A 22,311-nucleotide genomic window follows, 5' to 3' on the forward strand; every position below is an offset into this window, starting at 1 on the left:
GTGGGTGCCACTGCCCCCTGGTGGGTGCTGCAGCGATCCAGGGGAGTGGTGATGGCCAAAGGTGCATTTATCTTTCCTATTAATTGCTATTAAAATTTTTTAAATTAATTTCCAGGGGGCTAAGTAATATTTTTTCTGGAAAGGGGGCGGTAGGCCAAAAAAGTTTGGGAATCACTGGTCTATATGATGCAGGTCACCCCCAATATATTATCATCAAATCTATACATTTAAAAATACAGTGTTGTTTACCGTGTTTTCTAAATCCAATTGAACAAATACTTACTGAGCACTTACAGTGTGCCAGGCATTGTGGGAAACAATTTTTAAAACCATACAAGACATGGTCCTTATTCTCGAGGAGCACCTAAAGACAGCGCTAGAACTCTTCACAAAGTTCCCTATATTCCTTTTTGTTCCCAAAGGCAGATGTTTTTCCCCACAAGCATAAGTTTGTTTGGAAGAACTGTTCAATTCCAAGACAAAAAGCTTAGCTTTGTCTCTCTCTACATACCCACACTGTGATTGTGACATATGCGTCAGAGCACAGGAGATCCTTTGTCTTATTCTGATTTAGAGAAAAAGGAAGAAACAGGGAAGTACTTGTAACACAACTTCTGTAGCACACTTCCCCAAAATACACAATTCAGCATGTTCATAAGAGAAAGGAGAAGCAGAAACAAAGGGAGGCTGTTACATAAATACTGAGAACATAAGGGTATCCCCTACTCATACCTCATCTCCTTCTAATCAACTCTTTGGTTACCAAAGAAATCTTAGTTTGAGTTTATCAGAACTACTTAAGACACCTCAATCTAAAAGGAAGGCAAAGTAGTAGAGTATATAACATGCTGACCTTGGAGAAAGGAAGGGCTGACTGATGGGTGATCCCAGACAAATCACTTAACCTCTCTGAGCCTCAGTTTCCTAATCTGTAAAATGAAAGAGTTGGACTAGATGGACTCTGGAGTCTCAATTCTGAAATCTATGATCACAATAGGATTTTCCTCCTCTTTACCTTCATCATACCAAGATCTATATTTTAGGGGGGGTTGTTTTGTTTTGTTTTTTAATTTAGGTGGCTCTACAAAGTACAACTGATTAGTACCCAGATGATAATTACCTTACTTAGCATTGTAATGTTAGGTACCAGTGTGTGCTCAATGGCTGTATAAAGGAACTCTACCTTGACTTAATGTGGGAAAAGACATGTAATAAGGATTTCTTGAGGCTTAAATGATTAACATAGTGTTTTATAAACCATAAAAATTTTATAATTGTCCTTGTCACAGATACCTCCCCACTACAGTCCATCCTCCATTCAGCCACAGTCATTTCTCTAGAGCACAGGTCTGGCCATATCACGCCCCCTCTTCTCCCATTCAATAAATTCCAGGGGCTCCCTATTATCTCCAAGATCAAATTTAAAATTCCAATTGGTTTTTAAAGTCCTTCATAACTTGGCCCCTTCTCATCTTTCCAGTCTTCTTAAATCTTATTTCCAAGCACTCTCCAAATCCAAGGAAAACACTGGCCTCCTTGCTGTTCCTCACAGAAGACAAACCATCTCCTAACACCAAGCATTTTCAATGGTTACATTCCATTCCTGGAATTCTCTTCCTCTCCATCTGCCTCCTGGCTTCGTTGGCTTTTCAAGTTTCAGCTAAAATCTCACCTCTGTCAGAAGCCTTTCTCAAGCCTCCTTCATCTTAGTGTTTTACTTCCAAGATTATCTCCAGTTCAGCCTACACAGATCTTGTCTGTACACAAGTGTCTGCCGGCCTTAATACACTGGAAAAAGAAATAGCAAACCACTCCAATATCTTTGCCAAGAAAACCTCATAGACAATTTGGTCATGAAGTCAAACATGACTAACATGCAAAAGAATATGGGCAGACTGAAGAAGAATGAAAACTGGCAAAACTAGCTAATAGCTTATATTCCTAATTGATCATCATTATCCTTCTAGGCAGGGGAAAACTGCAATTTTGGGAAGAAGGTTTAAATTCTGGTCATTCTCCCTCCCCTTTCTCCCCATTTGATGGAACTCTAATTTTGACCCAGTTTCAGAAAGCTATTTCAAGATTTTAATAGAATTCACCGTGACTGGTTACAATGCTTTATCTGTGTTAATATAATGATAGGAGTTTTTCTCTCTCTATTTAACTAAGTACCTTAATCTCAACTGTCACTTTTTTCTTCTGTATTTTATCACTGTTTAATCATTAGCTTCCAAACCTCCTATTCTCTCTTCAAACTTTTTATATTATCCTCTCCCTACTCCATTTCAAGGAAAGGATTTCCATCCATACTTTACAAGAGTGATTCACCAAAACTCCTTTTCCCTACTCTACATATCAAAATCTCTTAGCAGAAATATTCTTTTTTCCTTTGCTCCAGGCTCTAATAAAAAGGTGTCCCTTTTCCTTCCAAGACTAACTCCTTTAGTTGTGCTCTTGAACTAAAACCCTTCTATCTCTCTCTCCTTCCCCCAATTTTCATCACTCTTATCTTCAATCTTTTCCTATTTACTTGCTCCTTCCCTCCTCATCACAAACATTTCTAGGAATTCCCCACCCAAAAAAATAAAATTCACTTGATGTTCCATTCACCAAGTTAGTACCCTATATCTCTTCTTCATTTCACAATCAAATGTCTAGAAAAAAGAAGTCTTCACTCACTGTTTCTATTTCTCCCTCCTCAACCCCTGGTAACCTGACTTCTGAATTTATCACTCAACTAAAACCATTATCTCCAAGGTTACCAGTGATCTCTTAAAAGCCAAATCTGATGAGCTTTTCTGAATCCTCATTCTTATAAACCTCTCTACAGCATGTGACACTGCTAACCACCTCTTTGTTGGATCCATGTCCTGCTACTAACGATGAGTATCTCTTCAAAGTTGTCCTATGTCATATTCTATTTTCTCTCAATGATCTCCCCTGCTTCCATGACCTCCATCTTCATCTCTATACTGATGACTCCCAGACACAGATATCCAGTCCTAGTATCTCCAGAGATCTCACCGATGTCTACCTACATTTCAACTAATTGTCTCATAGGCAACTCAAACTCACCAAATCCAAAATGGAATTTTTCTTTTGCTAAAAACCCACTCCTCTTCCTAACTTGCTGTTCCATTCATGTGTATCAGTATTCCTTCCATCTACCAGGTTCATAATCTTAGCATCAGACTCAAGTCTTTACTCTCCCTAAGCCACTATATGCAGGAGTGTGCTGAAGTCATATCAACTGATTTGTTACACATCAGAAATGGGTGCTACCAATCAAGACTTGATTTATTGGGGTTTTGATTGTCTGCACTTCAGACTTAAGAAAGTGTTAATAATAAAGATTAAACCAAAAAGTACATATATAATTTTTTTTCTAGAAAGCTCAATTATTAAACATTTACCAGTACATCTCTATATCCAATGAGTCACCAGGTCTCACTGATTCTACCTACACAACACCTCTCAAATCTGCCCTATTCTCTCCATTCATCACCATACCCTTATATACACAAACACACTCTCTCTCTCTCTCTCTCTCTCTCTCTTGACCTAGGCATATTGGCCTTTTTGCTAGTCCTGCCTCCATGTCTTAGCCTGGGCTGCCCCTCATACCTGAAATGACTCAGTCTTTCAAATTCTGCATAAATCTCACCTTCTGAAGGTCATTCTCAGTCCTTCCAGATGCTAGTGCTTTTTCCTCCAAACCTTCCATCTATTCTGTACAGATCTTAGTTTTATGAATATGTTGTCTCCATTGCATTGGGCCAACTCTCTACATTAGAATGAAAACTTCTTAAGAGTGGAGACTGCTTCTGCTTTTTTTCTTTGCATCTCCAGCATACAGCATATCTGTCTATACCTATTCACTAATGCTTGCCATGAGTAAGTACTTTATAAATGCTTGTTGAATGACTGGTTAGCATACTTGGCTTTCTTCAAGATTTCAGCTCAAATGACAAATCTTATTAAACAATGCTTTCCTTATTTCCTCTAATTGTTAGTACCTCCCAATTGGAAATTTAAGAAAAAAAATTAATCATGCTAAGACCAACCTACTAATAAATAAGTGTATCTGATCCAAGCAAAACTAGTCCCCAAACAAAAGATGAAGTTTTCCATTCATAATGTAATAGGTATAGGCTGTAAAAGTTTAAAAGCAGATTTGTGTAAGCATGTTAGGGAAAGTCTTTGCTGGAAGTCATGGACATTCTGAATGGAATGCAAGGGGTAGGGAGGAAAGTGCTGGGCAACTGACAGGCTGCTGAGCTGTGTGGGGTTCAGGGCAGAAGTGCAATCTGCAGTCCCTTTTTGGCCTGGGATCTTGGAGAATGGTGAAGGTTGAAAAGGCAGAAGACATCAATCCTGCAAGTCAACTCTGAGTAGGGAAGAGGCCTGTGTTCTGGTGGACAGTTTGCAGACATCTCTCCCTGCCTGGTTGCTTTGGACCATCAGCTGTGGAGGAGTTGGTTCCTGGTATCCTGAAAACATCTCTGGAACAGTTGTGAGACCCCAAACCCAAGTCCTCTTCCTCAGGTCCTTAGCCAAGCTGTCAAAACCTGGCAAAAGCCAGGTTGGCTAAGGAACTTACCCCTTTGAATCCAGTCCTGGGTAGTTAGTCATAGCTTCACCTAACCCCTTTTCCAGTCCCCTCATATTATAATTAAACTGTTTCCCTGTGTGTTTTCTAGTACTTTAAAGTCCTCATTGTGTGTGTATTTAATACTCTGAAGTTATTCCAGGCTGGGTGGAGCAGAGTGACAGTTAGTCAGGCTTAACTGCCATTTCTGTCAACAGTCATTCCCCTTATAGTTAAACCTGATTCCCTGGCTTGTAAAGTCTTACCCATTGTCCCTTCCTGTCTCCTATCCACCCCACTGAGCCCACAAATAATTTAAGTTAACTCCCCTGGTTCTCCCCATAATAATAATCAAAGCCTTTCCAGCCAAGCAGAACCTGACAGAGATTTCACTCCATTCACATCATTTTTTGGGATCAAGTGTTACCTTCACAGATAAAAAGTTTATTTTCATACAGTTAATATAAAATATAGTGTGACCAAGTACACAGGAGAATTCCAGAGTGCTGAGAGAGCCTACAAGAGAACGAGTACCTTGAGTTCTGTTCTGAGAAAGCTTTGTCAGAGATGGAACTGGATCCGCCCTTACAGAACACACCAGGCTTTTAACAGGCAGACACGGAGGGAGTGTACTGCAGTCATGTGAGCAAAGACTCAGAGGCCACAAGAACAAGACGAGATCCGGGCAATGAGAGACTATTTACCTGCCTACTTTCATGCTCACAATGTTATGTTACTGATAAGGCCAGCCAGTCTCCTGCCAGCACAACAGAGCAAGCAGGACAACTGACGAATGGAATGAAAAGGGGAATCTATGGGTGTGTTTCAAAGGTGAACGTCCTGGCACTTCCATCGATGCCAGGGCTACATTGGCCGGGTCCCTTCAGGAAAGGCAGCGGCGCTGACGCGCCTATCTGAGACTGGCACTTGTTCCATACAGTGTGCTAGCACAGAACATTCCAGTTTGAAATGAGAGAGAAGAGGCATGAAGGACATTAATTAATGCCAAGCAGCACAGTGGCAAAGGTCTCCTCTTTCTCTCTAGGTAACCCTCAGAAGAATTCAGTCAGAAAAGTGAGTGATTTATTCTGTTCCTTTCAATTCCCATAGTCTGCATCCAATTCACCCCATTTAGGAGTAATGATTGTGGTTCAGCAGACACTGTGTACCTCAAGTCCAGTTAAAGATTATTCCTGGGGGCAGGTTGCTCAGTGGATTGAGAGCCAGTCCTGGAGATGGGAGGAACTTGGTTCAAATCTGGCTTCCGATACTTTCTTACTGTGTGACCCTGGGCAAATCACTTAAGCCCACTACCTAGCTTTTACCATCTTTTGCCATGGAACCAATATATAGTATTGATTCTAAGAAAGAAGGTAAAGGTTATTTAAATTTTATTTATTTTTTTTTATTTTTAAAAAGCTATTAGTGGGCAATGTAGGAACTAAGAGCATGGCAAGTGTTTTTTTTTATCTCATAATCAATCAGCAAAGGTTTGCTATGAATGAAGCACTTTGCTAAGAATCAGAGATATCCAGAAAAAATAAAACCAACTCCTGACTTCAAGGAGCTTTCATTCTGATGGAGTAGACAACTTATATAAATTGGAATGTACAAGACAGGTGGGAGAAAGTAACCTTAGACAGACCAATGGTACTAGGAACTGGAAGGACAAGAAAGGCCTCCTGGAAGAGGAGATGCTTGAACAAAGTCTTAAAGAAAAAGTCAAGAGGTGAGAAGGGAGGGAGAACATTTCAGATATGGGCTATTACAAACAGGGCAAAGGCTTACCCACAGGAGATGCATGCTATGTTTGAGACAGAGCAAATAGGTCAGTATGGCTGAATCTTGAACTTCTTGGAGGAAAAGAATGTAGGAATATAGGAAAGGCAGGTTCTGAAGAGATGCCAAGCAGCTGTGTGGAGGATGAACTGGAAAGGGGAGACATTTGGGAAAAAAACACCAGGTAGAAGGCTATTGCAATAATCCAAGCTAAAGGTGAAATAAGTGCTTGATCTGGGGTGGCTAAGTCAATAAAGAGGAGGCATAAAGAACAGATATTGCAAAACCTAAGCTCCTCCTCCGGATCCTTCAATTGGCCAATAGCCTTCATATGTCATGCCTCTTGGCCTCTGTGGAACTGTCATACCGTCAGGTTGGCAGACACGTGACTCTGAGATTCCCATGGTAAGTCCTTCCATTATTGGACTGGGTTGGAGGTCCCCCAGATATTTAATTCACACAGATTCATCCATCTCAAAATGGTCAAAAGGCAGCGGGTGGTGGAAGATTAGCATTCATGAGAGAGAATAAGGCTAGATAATGGATCTGGGGATCATCAACATGAAGATAATACAAACCCATGGGAGCTGATAAGATCCCCAACTGAGAGTATAATAAAGAGAAACAAGAAGAAGACTCTGAAGAAGAATCTTGGGAGACAGCCACAGTGACTAGATGATATGGATAAAGATCCAGGAAATCACGCTAAGAGGGAATTATTACAAAGGTAGGAAATCAAGAAAAAGCAGTCACTGAAAAACCTCCAAAGGAGAAAGCATCCAGGAGGTAGTCTTCACTATCCAATGCTGCATAGGGGTTAAGAAGGATGAAAGGAATAAAGATGTGGTAATTATATGATCATTGGTAACTTTAGAAAGAGTAATTTTAGTTGAATGAGGATATCTGAAGCCACACAGCAGAGAAAGCAAAAGGAGAGGAAACGGTAACATTGAAAATATGGCTTTTTCAAGGAGTATAAATGAAAAGGCAAATAGGAAACAAGCTAACAAGCACTGAAGTGCTCACCATGCAGAACCAGCACACCTTTCAAAAAGGGCTAAGGAATGGTCAGCATGGTGTTTACTGCCCAATCACTAGAGAAGAAATGCCTGGAGCAGGACAAGTCTATACACAGTATTCATCAACTTGACCAAAGCCTTTGAGATTGTCAGTCATGAGGGCTTGTGGAAGATCTTATGGAAATTTGGTTGCCCAGAGAATACATCAGTATTATATGTCAGTTTTATGATGGCATGATCAATGGGCTCTAGATGAAAGATGCTTTCCTAGTCACCAATGGGGGGAAGCAGAGCTCTGTTTCTGCTCTCATGCTTTTTAGCATGATGTTTTCCACAATATTGTCAGATGCCTTTAAAGCAATTCTCTAACCTCCTCAGGGATATCTATCTGCAATTAAAAAAAATGTTTTAAGCTATCTATAATAGCCCATAATTGAAATGCTCTGCCCTCCCTTTTCACCTCAACATTTTTTTAAGACTTCCTCCAAGCATCTCCTCTTCCAGGTCTTTCATGTCTCTCTAGCTGCTAGTGCCAGTGATCTGCCTAAGGTTCCTTCCCCACCATCCCCATCTTATACATTCTAATTTATATGTGTTGTCTACTCTATCAGAATGAAATTTTTTAATACTATGTATTGGTCCTAAGACAGAAGAGCAGTAAGGGCTAAGCAATTGATGTTTGCCCAGGGTCCAACAGCTAGGAAATACCTGAGGTCAAATTTGAACCCAGAACCCCAGTCTCTAGGCTTGGCTCTCAATCTACTGAGCCATCTGGCTGCCCCCAGCTATTTACATTCAAACTAAGAATTCAAAACAGATATAATACTTTAAACCAAAGTAACAAATCTACAATCATGGTGAATGAGAGAAATATTTAGGGTTAGGAAGATCCTTTAAAGATCCCTAAATCAGTTACATTGTTTTGAGAGAAAGAATAATTCAGAATAAGGATAGAAAAATAAATTGGCTCCCAGGAAAAGCAGATCAATTAAAATGAAATAAAATTAAAAAAAAAACATAAAAAAAGAAATCAAGGAGCAAGATAACTATTTTCTCTGTAAAACATTATAGCAAAATTTTAAGAACAAATTTTAAATTTTTCAAGTGGTCAGTCCTACATAGTTTGGAAATGCTAGGGAACTGAAAATCTTCTAGAGAACCTATCAGAGCTTCTCTCACAATTTCCCTTCTAACAGGAATAAATATCAGCCTACCAAGGTCAAAATACATCCAAGATAAATAAATAAATATTTGTTTTACCAAAAGAAAAAAAAAACTTGTTTTAAAGTGTTTTACGAAGCTGCTTCTATTTGTGAGCAACTATCCCTCATTATCTTTGTAACTTTACTCTTAAGGCTAATTGACCCACAGAGTGCAACTACAGAGAGTACTCCCCCAAAAAGCTACTTTAACAATTCTGGACCTCTGTTCTCCTTCCTTTCTTTGTCTACATCCTTCTGAAGCAAATGAGAATACAGCAAGTGTAAGTACAAAGAGATGTGACAACACTGTGCCTTCGGAAAGAAATCTTTCACAAGAGTTGGCACCTTATGTTGTTCAGTGGCAAGTTGCCTAAAGCCACAAGTTTTCACATGACCTCTAAATCTCAACAACAAAGAAATTAAAACCCTCTCCCATAACTAAGTTTAATAACAGTTCTGGTATCTAATCCTATATACACTTAAAACTCTTTTGCTAAACTTTAACTAGCAACTAAAACTCCAACTGAGTATAGCAAGGCACCACACAATAATGGGAGAGACAGATTACTCTCACTTTATCACAGATTAACTCTGGTTTCTCTCATGAAACCAAACTCTACTTTATCACTTTGTTAATGATAATGTTACATCATACCATTGTCACTTGTTTCTCAGACTACAAATATCACTCACTTTGAAGACTCCAGCTGACCAAATTGATCAAAGTTACTCTGAGCATATTTTCTAAAAACTGACTTTTTTTTTTTCCAACTGACAGCTATTATAAAATCAGAAATGTCCCCTGAAGAAAATCTCCAGAACACTAAATTTCGGTGAAAAGAAACAAAACTGGAATGATAGTTATTTTAATCTATTAATAGCACTGTGTCCTCCTTATTCATGGAAGGCATTGGCCAACCCCTCCACACTGCCACCTACAAAACAGAAATCACTTTTAGTAATTTTACTCACAGATCTAGCTCCCTGAAATCTTCTGTTTTTCTGGGCATTGCACTAACAGCTAAACCACAGCATCACATTTTTAAATTTTTATTTTTATTGTCATGCAAAACACTTCCATATTGGTCACTGTTGTAAAGCAGTATCACATTTTGAAATCATATGATATGACATTATCTAGAAATATAGGCGTTCAAAGAGACCTAGGAGATCATATTATCACACCCAAAGAACATTTGCCTTTCAAGTCTGAAGAGCTAGGTTCAAATCAGGTGTATTTATTAAGTGACTTTAAGAAATCACTTAACCTCTCCTAGCCTCAGTTTCTTCTTCTATAAAACAAAGGGGTTGGATTAAATAGCTCTAAGAATGCTTTGAGTTCTAAATCTATGATTTTAGAAAACAAGCAAACACCAACCCAATGTCACAGGTCTAGCAAGTATCAAAACAGGAATTAGAACACAAGTCTTCCTGCTCCAAATCTAGCTAGAAACCACCTTAACTTGGAAGTTTCAGAATATATAAGATTCTCTATTCTTTTTCAGAATTGTTTATGTGACAAAATGAGAGATTATGTGGGTACAGCAGATAGAGAGCTGGCCATATGCTGATACTGTAATAATGAAAGTTAAAGGAGTATAAAATATCCAAATCTCTTGATTTCAGGAAGCAAATATACTCTGTGGATTTACCATAAGAATTTTTAAAAGGTAACTATACCAAATAGAGGCAATGAGGAATATTTTTCCCATACCATAAAAAGTATGTAAAACTAAAAGCAGGCAACATATGGAAAGGAGGATATACTAGAACAGAATCTTTCCACATCAAAACAGAATTTAAAGCAAGATGCTCACTCTCCTCATCATTTGATGTTGTTTTAGAAATATTAGAAAGAGCAGTAAAAGAAAGAAATTAGAAGCATAGACATAGAGAGAACTATCCCTATTTGCTGATAAAATGTTGGTTTACTTAAAAAATCCTAGGGAATCAGCAAAGACATTAATTGACACATTACCTTCAGCAACATAAAATAAATACACAAAACCCAATAGTATTTCCATATAATACCATCAAAGAAGCAGTAACAGAAAGGGAAATCTCATTCAATTGCAAAATTAATTTTTTCTACATCAATCACCAAAACATAAAATATTTGAAAAATTCATTACTAAGTGCTCCTCAAAGAAATAAAGAATGCTTAAATAGCAAATTTGGGTATATATACTGCCAATATAATGAAAATGGCAGAACTACCAAAGTTAGTGCAATTTTAATGCTAAGCAGTCAAATTATCAAAGAAATATTTACAGAACTTGATAAAATAATAAAATTCTTTCAGAGAAACAAAAGATTTAGACTATAAAGGGAAAAAATGGGGGGAATGGGAATGACACAAGTCTTTTTTAAGACTTCAATCAGCAGGAGGAGAGAGCTAGAAGAGAGTCTCACCTCTACATAGATTCTCTCTTTCTCCCCTCCATCCCTAACATTGGTTATTGGCTCTCATTATTCTTACATATCTAATTTCAATATCAAAAGATACTACAAATACTTAATTTCCAAGAAAAAACAATCAGTTCCCAAAGTTTGACTGTACATGGGTCATTATCAGTAAAGAACTGAAATCATGAAAAGTAGGAAAATTTTCCACATACCATTTAAACCCTACATTATAAAAACACTAGTTTGGTTTGATTTGGTTTTTAGTGAACCAACTGGTTGCTATAAGAGTCCACACTGGAGTGGAAGCAATCTTTATTTGTATAAAATCCTATTTGTTCCATTCGAATATATGCAAATAGTTGGAGGATTAAACAGATAGATGATGCAGTTTAAAGTGAGAATTTAAGTTCAAATCCTGGCTGTCTTTTTATACTATGTTGTGTGGCCCTAGGCAAATAACTGCCTTCCTGCTCTCCATTTCTTTATCATAAATATGGTGGTCTATGGGATGTTCAGGGAAGACTAGTACCTCTGTGGAGGGCTTATCAAGCTCTTTCCAGGGCTGCTTTCCTCCTTTGGTGTCTACCTGGCACCCAGCTCTCAACTTTGGCTCTAAGAAGCTGTAGCATGCACATCAGCCACACATGAGTAAACCTCTTAGCAGATGGGGCTAAACCAGGCCAAGGGTAACCAACAGACCTCAAACCTGTGTTAGGAAGGTCTAACCCAGGCATGTGAAGATGCCCAAAGGAAGGGGTAGATCAGAACAATTTGTTCCAATGGCCATGAAGGCAGCTAAAGTAGACACTGTGGAGTGCTTAGAGTACAGTCAGACAAGGAAGATGTCAGGATCATCCCAAACCACCGCCAGTTTTCCTGACTTTTGTCTAGCCACTGAACTTGGAGGACTCTGGATGAGAAAGGGAGACTGACAACTTCGTGCAACTGGGCATCACTTAAAGTCAGTTTCAGCACAGATCAAAACATCACTCCCTGATGTCACTGGTCCTTTCAAAAATGAAGGACAAACAACAACACCATTAATATGAGAAGGGCTGGGGGCAGCTTGGGTGGCTCAGTGGATTGAGAGCCAGGCCTAGAGATGGGAGGTCCTAGGTTTAAATCTGACCTCAAGATACTTCCCAGCTGTGTGACCCTGGGCAAGTCACTTGACCCCCACTGCCTACCCTGACCACTCTTCTGCCTTGCAGCCAATACACAGTATTGACTCCAAGATGGAAGGTAAGGGTTTATTAATATATATAAATATATATATATGCATATATATATGAAGGGCTAAACTAGGTGGTCTATAAAATTTCTTCCAGTTCTAAATCCACATTCACATGATTAAGGAAAACTTATTTTTAATCTATCTTTATATTCCCAATGCCACTACTCTGATGTTCAAGTCTTCACAACCTATGACTTGAACTATGCTCCCACAGGTCTCCTTTTTTCTTGTTCCTTCAGTTTTTAACATAAAGTCAAATGTCAACAAAACCATCCTTTTAATGTACCGGCTAGATTCCCTTACTCAAAAATCTTCAGTGGCTCACCATTTTCAACCGAATAAATGCAAATACTTAACATGACATTCCTGGCTCCTAGCTTTCTTTCCAGACTATTTCATTCCAGTACTATTCAAATTATTGTATATTTCAGCCAAATTCAGCTTGTTGTTTTGTGAAACAGTTCTATCCTCTCCTATCACTATGCATTTGCACTGTTCCCACCTATTCACTTGTTTAAAGCCTCTTCAAAGTGCCACCTTCTCATTCAAGCCTTCCCTGTATTTCCCACTGCAAATGGTACCCAAATTTATCACAGTACTTAATATGAACTTCATTTGTACACCTACCATATTTTACCATCTTGCGCATTCCCTTCATTTGACTGAAAACTTCTTAGGGTAGGGACAATGTTTTTTTATCTTTGTATCCCCTAAGTCTTGTGAATGTTCAGCACTTAATATTTGTTGTAGACATAAATGAATAACAATTCACATTTCCAAAACAGTTTTTAAAGAATTTTCTTCACAACAACCTTGTTGAGGTAGATGTGTTAATTAGATATCTCTAACTCCATTAGGCCTCTGAGCATTATTTTGTCTGTGATTTATTACAGCTCATCCTCATGTAGTTTGTAACTAGTTGTTGTCCCTCACAGGATTATTGTATCATATTCCCAATTATCCAGAAGAATAAGTCTCAGAGAAGTCAGAAAACTTATAGTAACAAAGCATATCAATGTTGAAGCAGAGATTCAAATGCAGTTCTTTTGACTCTCTTTTTACTACATGGTGTTTTTTCAGCCACTCTATGAATTATAGCTACTTATCCCTCATATACACATACAATATTAATAATATTTTTTCCTCCAAGACACCCTCTTTGCCTGCATACACAATTAGTTATGAGCTATATAGAAACAGCAAATTCTAATGAAATAATTTGGAAAAACCAATCATAAACTAAAGTATTTGGTTTTTTTTTTAAAGTCAAGCTACTTTATTTCAGCCCACAGGGCTTACTAAGCTAGCATAATACTCAAATGTTCTAAATAATTATTAATTTTGCCTTCTATTAACTAGATTTCATGATTAAAAGCAAATAGTACAGGTTTAATGCCAGGAAGGAATTAGCCAATATTGTAGATCATTAAACAATCTTTCTTAAAACTGCTTTCTCCTCCAAATATACAGAAGCATTACAAACATTAAAATAGTTCCAAAATATACTAAATGGCACCATCATATTTTCATTGACATCATGACTAAACAATTCCATCTAGGCAATACAAGATGCCCACATGATGGCCAAAGTTCCATGTCAGCAGAAACATCTACATTTCTGAATGGTACCTAAGGAGACTGATGGTAGTATTCTCAAGTTTTCCATCATGTGCCCCTCTCCTGTATCCTACTTCTTTTCTCTCATCTTCCTTCCTCATCTTACATTAACTTTATTCTAACCTTTTTCTCTATTTCCTGGCTAGTAGTATTTATCTACCACCAACATCATAGTGTCTCCAGGATTCTATGCACAACTATTAAAGTTAAACAGACTTCTTAACCCCCATGAATAGAACTGAAAGTCAAATAACTAACACTGAAAAGAATGTAATGGCAAGAACAAACTAACATTATGTGAATACAGGGTATATTCTTTCCAAATGTCTCCAGAGTTCTCTACATCCATTGCCTTCTTTTCTTCACTTTCCTACACCCTCCACCAATCTTAACTCCTTAAAATAGGAATAATATCCTCATCACTCTGAAACTGTATCCAAAGTTACTCATAACCTCAGTCATAAATCTGTTTTTTCAGTATGTAACACTGTTGACCTCTCCCTTCATTAATAGGAGAACAGAACTTTGAGCTAGAAGGGATCTTCTATAATACCTCGTCCATTAAATACAATTTGACAAATAGTAAACCTCTAGCTGGTGCACTGTAGTAGACACTGGTGATTCAAGGATGAAAATTAGACTGTACCAAAGGAGTTTATAATGTTTATCACCTAGTTTTGTTCTTGGGGGCAGGGGGAGTAGTAATAGAGAGAGATGGGATATATATAACACAAGTTAAAATATGGTAAGTGAACAGGCAAAATCTGAACAAAATGGTGTAAGATATTCAAAGGAGTAGTCACTTATGGCTGGGAGAATCTTGTAAGATTTTATAGGAGGAAGTATCCAACATAGATTTTAAAAGAGAAGGATTTTAACTGAAAGAGATATGAAGGGGACTTTTACAAGTAAAAGGGACATTTACAAGTAAAAGATAATGGTGCAGAGAGATCAACAAATAGCAGAAGTAATCAGGGGAATGGCAAAGTAGTCAGGTCTGGCAGGACTCCTGGAAAAGTAGATTCGAGTCAGATTGTAGATAGCTTTGAATACCAAACTAAGGAATTTACAACAAGGAGTATACATGGCACTATCCTTACTCACCTGTTACCTCATTGCTTCTTCTCTGTCTCCTTAGCTAATTTCTCTTTTTTCATCTAGGTCAAGACTTTATTCCTAGTTCTGATCTCTCTTTACAAATTCCAAGAGATCATATTCTGTTTCCTCTTGCTTATGACACCCAAACCAGAATTTCCAGTCAGTTTCTTTTTGTGTTCACAAGCACATTTATACCTTGATATCCTACCAGTTCCTCAAGAGATCATAGCAGCACAGACTTAAGAGTTGAAAATTCCTTAGAGACCATCTAGTACAATATCTCATTTTAAATGAGGAAAACCAAATGGAGGTTAAAAAAAAAAAAAAAGCACTTGCCTAAAGTCATACAACTAATAATTGACAAAGTCAGGATTCAAACACAGGCTATTTAGTTTCAAATACCTTGCTCTTTCCATCATACCACACTCAGTTTATGTAAAGTCCGTCAAGGCCTGGCTCAGGCCCATGACCTTTAAAAGCCCAAACCCTTGAATACCTTCCTCCTCTAAATTCTCAGGACACTTAACAGTATCTTTCAACACCTTGCTTGTGCATTATTTTGATATCTGACATGTGTATATTCAATTTTCTAGGTGTCAAATATTCCAAGTGCTAAAGCAAAACTTAAATTCAAATCCTGGTAGAGCTTTGTGAATAAGTCTGGTCAAATCACTTAACATGCATCAACCTTAGTTTCCTCATCTGAAAAATAAGAAAAATAATAGCACCTATTTCATAAAGTTATAGAGATCAAATGAGATAATATATGTGAAGAACTTTTTAAATCTTACGGGACCAAATAAATGTTAGTAATTATTTCTGTACTTTATAATTTTTCATATCTCCAGTCTAAAGATCAATAGAAAGGATGGATCAAAAAAATGATTTTTTTTGTTGTTGCTGGTGATATTTTAAAATAAGTCTCATAAAACAGACATCCTCTTCCCTTTTAGGCCAGGCCAGAAAATGTGGCCAGAGTTAAGGCTAGAATTTGGATGCAAAACCTATTTTATTATCATGTACCATCCAAATACACTTGCACTCAGAGGTCAAATGCTCTTTGGAAACACAAACCAGGCAGTTAGTTGAGTTAGGGAGTAAGGAATGAGTATGGGAGATAAGAAAAACTAAGCTCGTACATCCTGTCCCAATTTTAAGGTCACCAGGGAAGCAGCAAGGGGACAGTCAGTAATAAATCACCCTCTTCCTTTTACTTAATCTATAGCAGCAACACTCCTCAAAGTAAAAGGGATCTAAGATGTCATCTTTTTTAACTTTCTGCCCTACCTTATACTGAAATAAAAAAAAAAATTTATCTTACAGTCTCTAATTTCTCCACCATGCCCAGGAAGTTTATTATTGGGAAAACCTCATCCAAGATTCCATCAACCTTGTTAGTTACTCCACCTCATCCTCACCCTTTGAGAAGGGAACTCAGTTTAGAACATCTCTTCATTTCTCATGGGGGTGAACTACTTTGGGACTTCTCTGACCTTTCCATCATGGTCATCAGTAAGATACTTTCTCTTCCCTCCCACCCATCCATCCCCCACTTCAGCTTCCTTTGTGTTCTCTTTCTCCCTTAGACTGTAAGCTCTTTGAAGGCAAGGACTGTCTTTTTCTTTTCTCTTTTTGTATCCAGAGTTTTTGGTACATAATAGATATTTATTAAATGTTTATTGACTTACTGACCTATAACTTTCATTCACCAACCCCAATTCTAATACTTGAAGATAGAAAAATTAAATCCCCTCATTCTTTTATTCTAAAAGCTCTTTGAATATCTGAAAACAGGAATCATGCCCCCTGTAAGTATTTATTGAATCACAAAATTTCAAGTGGGAAGGGAATTTAATAGCCAGTCAATCTATCCCACACCCAAAAGGGATCTCTACTATAACATATATGACAATTGGTTATCCAGACTCTGCTTGGAGACCCACTGACAAAAAATTTAACATCTCTCAAGGTAACCCAGGCCTGGAGATGAGAGGTCCTAGGTTCAAATCTGATCTCAGAAATTTCCTAGCTTTGTGACCCTGGGAAAGTCATTTAACACTAATTGCCTAGCCCTTACCACTCTTCTGTTACTTAGTACTGATTCTAAGATGGAAGCTAGGAGTTTTAAAAAATAAAAAATAAAATGAGTGAGTACAGGGCAGCTAGGTTGGCTCAGGGGATAGAATACCAGGCCTAGAGTTGGGAGGATCCAGGTTGAAATCTGGCCTCACATTTCCTAGCTATGACCCTGGGCAAGTCACTTAACCCTGTTTGCCTAGCCCTTGCCTTTTTGTCTTCGAGACAGAAAGTAAGAATTTTGAAAAGGGAGGGTGGTGGGGAGGAGGGGGACTGGATGATCTCCAAGGTCCCTTACACTTCTAAATCTCTAATTCTATGATCTTATTTTTCTTATACATGAATGTGGGTCTCCCTCATTCTGTACTTGTATTTCTTTAACTTAAAAGCCTTTAATTGTTTTCATGTTATCATTTTCAGATCTTGTCTGTGGGGATTTTTTTAAACCTTGAATCTGTTCATTGTATTAACTATCCCACTCATCTGTGTGTTATCCACAAATCTGAGAACCTGCATTCAAAGGCTTCATCCAAGTCACTCACAAAAAATGTTGAACATTGTATTGGACAAAATCTCCTTGCTATCTATCAGTTAGGGAACAGTGTTTAAATTTACTATCCAGACTGGTGTTAGAGTCATTTATCAACACTTTTTGAGTGCTACTGAACAGTTAGCTACAAATCTATCTAAGTATATAACAACCATTCTAGATTTCCTCATCTTTCCCATAGGATTGGACTAAATGGCCTCAAGATCTCTTCTAGCACTAGGCACTATGATATAATGAAAGATCTTTACAAATTATCTTGACCAAATAGGAACTATTATCTATGATATTCCTTGGACTAGTTACTAAAAGAATAAAAGAAGCAAAATGAATTTGACACAACTTATGAGTGAAATCTTCCCAAAGTCAGTGCTATTTAGTGGTGAAACTAAAACAAGAAGCCTGACTTCCTATCCAATGCTCTTTCCACCACTTATTCTTGGCACTTCCAGGATTCCCTTGCTCAAGTAGACCATATCTGGATAAGCAAATTGAATTAAGTTGAGGAAAAGGAAAGCAGGAAGGAAGAATCTGCTTAAATCTAAAAGTTTGAGAAGGGAGATCAAAAGCACTAACAAAAATGCCACTAAGTTTTCCTGTGACCTTAAGCAAGTTACTTACTTTAAATCTCCATTTCCTTTATTCATTCATTAAAACAATCTTTTCAGGATCAACTAAATACAAAGCTAGGTACAAAGACAAAATTAAAACAATGTCTACCTTTAAGAAGCTTAAGAATAAAACAAAGAAGTTAGACTAGAGAGCTAAAAAAGAAATGGCATAGAAATCTGAGTAGTTATTATTGGCTGCCAAGTCTTATAATAACAGCAATTATCATAATATTAGCACATTGTATATTTAAATACCAATTTCTTAAAATCCTTAATCTCAAAATGTCTAATTTTTCCAAAGAGCCAGAAAAGCTATACAAAAGTAATTCCACCAAAACTACATTTTAATTATCTAAATTACTTTAGACCCCCTTACTCTCAAATAACATATCAATATCATAATAGAAATAGAAATATATACACATAGATAATAGAAATAGAAATATACACAGGTGCTAGTTTTTTTTAAGCCAAATATGGTTTTCAAACTTAAGTTTTGGAAACAACTTAATAAAGAGTAATAAAAACTAGCATTTAGACAATACTATAAAGTCTGTAAAGAGCTTTTAGAACTATTATCTCATTTGATTCTGACAATAACTCTGAAAGGTAGGTATTCTATTCTTACCCTCATTTTACAGATAAGGAAAGTAAGGCAGGAAGAAATTAAGTGACTTTTCTAAGGTATTCTTATAGCTAGTAAATGCCTGAGACAGCATTTGAACTCAGGTCTTTCTGACTCCATGTTCAGTATTCTATTGTGCTGTAAATCATACTTATTTTTTTCTTTAAAAAGTATTGATTTCCTCTTATAATTAGAGAAATGCAAATCAAAAAACTCTGAGGTACCACCTCAAACCTAGCAGATTGACCAAAATAACAGCAAAGGAAAATAATAAATATTGGAGGGGATGTGGTAAAATTGGGACATTAATACATTGCTGGTGGAGTTGTGAATTAATCCAACCATTCTGGATGGCAATTGGAACTATGCCCAAAGGGCTTAAAAGACTGTCTGCCTTTTGATCCAGCCATACCCAAATTCCACATTTACATTGCTGGGGTTATACTCCAAAGAGATAATAAGGAAAAAGACTTGTACAAAAATATTTATAGCCACACTCTTTGTGGTGGCAAAAAATTGGAAAATGAGAGGATGCCCTTTGATTGGGGAATGGCTGAACAAATTGTGGTATCTGTTGGTTGGAATACTATTGTACTGAAAGGAATAATGAACTGGAGGAATTCCATGTGAACTGGAACAACCTCCAGGAATTGATGCAGAGTGAAAGGAGCAGAACCAGGAGAACCTTATACACAAAGACAGATACACTATGGTACAATCAAATGTAATGGACTTCTTTACTAGCAGCAATGCAATAATCCAGGACAATTCTGAGAGACTTATGAGAAACAACGCTATCCACATTCAGAGAAAGAACTGTAGAAGTAGAAACAACTGCTTGTCACATGGGTCGATGGGGACATGATTGGGAATGTAGACTCTAAGTGATCACCCTAATGCAAATATTAATAATATGGAAATAGGTATTGATCAATGACATGTAAAACCCAGTGGAATTTCTCTTTGGGGGAGGGGGATTGGGGGAAAGGAGGGTAGGGAAACAACATGAATCATGTAAACATGGAAAAATATTCTAGCTCAATTAAATAAAATTTTTCATAAATAATAAATGAAAGTATTAATTTCAAAATATTGACACTCTTTCTAAATTTTGTCACTAACAAGAAAAAATTCAAAGTAGTCAAATTAGTTGACTACCTTTTCTTTTTCTTTTTAAAACTCTTACCTTCTGTCTTAAAATTGATACTAAGTATTGATTCCAAGCCAGAAAAGTGGTAAGGGCTAAGCCATGGGAATTAGGTAACTTGCCCAGGGTCACACAGCAAGGAAGCATCTGAGGCCAGATTTGAAGCCAGGCCCTCCAGTCTCCAGGTCTGGTGTTTTAATGTGTTACCTACCTGCCCTAATTCTCTACCTTTTCACACAAGAAACTGGTAACTTTCCTATTGATATTTTCTATCATAACCACTAGTCAGTGACTTACATAAGGGAATCCATCTTGGTGTGTGGACAGGACATAAATAGGTCAAGTGCCCATTAAATCTATTTGTGCATCAACACAAATGGATGGCTTTTGTACTTTGCTTATTATCAACTCAGATAACATTTATTTTTAGATGTATTTCACTTTTAGAAGTTGTCAACTTTTCAAAACAACTTCCCAACTTGATAAGATATTGAAAGTTAAATGGGAAAGGGCTGATTTTTTTTCAATAAGTGAAAAAAATCAAAACATTAAATATTGCAATACACAACTCTAATAAATTTGTAACTCCTGTCAATGAATCTCAACATGTTTTAAATGCCTGAACATTTAAAGTACTACTATATCTCTTTTTAGCAGCTTTTCTCAAGGGTGTGCCTTCAATTTAATGGCCTATTTGCCTTTCATTTTAAAAGATGGAAACAGTTCTCCTTCAGTCACCCTTTAACTTTTTACCAAAGACTCTTAGCTACTAATTAAAAACTTCACATTCCAAGCAATCAAAAGTATCCTGTATTAGGACAGATATGGGGTTGGCTCTCTGTTAATGCAAAGAATACTGGACATAGTATCCAAAGAAGCTGGTTCAAATCCCACTTGCTGTATTTGTGACCTGGGACAAAATCACTTATATCTATCAGGGTCTCAGTTTGAGCATATGTAAAAAGACATTATATCAGATAAACTCGAAGGACCCTTTCAGCTCAAAATCTAGGGGAAACTGCCACGTATTCTTTGAACACTACTGGAAACTAATATGTTCATGGGTGTCCTTTCCCATTATTCCTTCCCTCTCGGGGATATCTTTCTTTTAGATCCTGGAGAAGGTAGAGTTGTTTGTTTTCTTTTAAGTTAAAAACAATGTTTAAATGAATTCAAAAGGAGGCCTCTGTCAGGATTTTCATTGTACCAATCATTCCATTTGGTTCAACAAACATTTATGAAGCTCCTACAAAGGGCTTGGCCACGGGGATGTCAATTTTATTTTTTTTTTAAACCCTTACCTTCCGTCTTAGAATCAATACTGTGTACTGGTTCCAAGGCAGAAGAGAGGTAAGGGCTAGGCAATGGGGGTTAAGTGAGTTGCCCAGTCACACAGCTGGGAATTGTTTGAGGCCACATTTGAACCTAGGACCTCCCGACTCTAGGCCAGGCTCTCAATCCACAGAGCTACCCGGTTGCCCCAGGGAATGTCAATTTTTAAAAAAGAAAAGAAAAGAAACTTAAAAGTGTTAGTGCGGGTGGGGGTTGGGAGGAAAGGATACAACACTTACACAAGGAAGTAACTACAAACAAATACACCAGCAAAGTCTATACAAAGTTAAGCAGAAGACCCGGCTAAAAGTGGGGGGCGTGGAGAGGGGGTGGAGAGCACATCAATCCGCGTGCCTGAGGAGGACTGGGGCTGGGATTTCCAGGTCTGCCTAGGGATGCGGCGTGGACTGAACACTTTTCCTCTAGGGCGATATTTACACTTGACAGTGCGAAAAGGACGAGCAATTCCCCGGCCCAAGAGTTTCCAGGGGGCTGGATCTCTGCAGCGAACAGGTGAACGAGAGGCTTCAGTCGTGGTGCCTCCGGAGAAGAGAGGGAACAGGTAAAACCGCCTGACCCTCCAGATTCAGCAGACAAGACAGAGAGACGGGCATCAAACCTGGGGGCTCTGCAGGAGGCCTGGGCGAGGAGGACACCAGGGATGACAGGGGCTCCCTCCTTCTTGGGCTTTCCAAATAGGAGACGGGGGTAAATAGGGCTGGGAAGGCATGGGGAGAAGGGGGGGGGGAGAGAAGGGGGAAGACAAGGGGCAGGCTCACTCACCTTCGGTTCATGGGCCTGACTCTCACGGCCACTTTGACTGATGCCATGGCTCATCCCTGCCCTGCCGGCACTGGCTCGGCCTCTGACCCCTGGGCCCCCTGCTGTCTTCCCTACTGCCCCCCCACACACTCACACGCCCTGTAGTCACCGTCACTGCCTGCCTCCCACCCCCCCCACCCCGCTTCACCAGCCGCTGGACCCGCAACTCTGGGGAAACTACTTTCTCCACTCGCTACTGCCCCCGCCC

General features: G+C 38.2%; 1 protein-coding gene across 1 annotated transcript in view; it reads right to left on the reverse strand.

Annotated features, from left to right (window-relative positions):
- KIF16B (kinesin family member 16B) overlaps positions 1-22,159 on the reverse strand; it is a 222,028-nt gene extending 199,869 nt beyond the window's left edge. The window contains exon 1 of the mRNA XM_044663419.1: positions 22,065-22,159. Within this exon, the coding sequence (XP_044519354.1) occupies positions 22,065-22,111 (47 nt within the window). The 5' untranslated portion in view covers positions 22,112-22,159. The remainder of the gene's footprint in view (positions 1-22,064) is intronic.
- Between the last annotated feature and the right edge of the window lie 152 nt (positions 22,160-22,311).

Source organism: Gracilinanus agilis, chromosome 2, assembly GCF_016433145.1.
Source record: "Gracilinanus agilis isolate LMUSP501 chromosome 2, AgileGrace, whole genome shotgun sequence".
Classification (NCBI taxonomy): Eukaryota; Metazoa; Chordata; class Mammalia; order Didelphimorphia; family Didelphidae; genus Gracilinanus; species Gracilinanus agilis.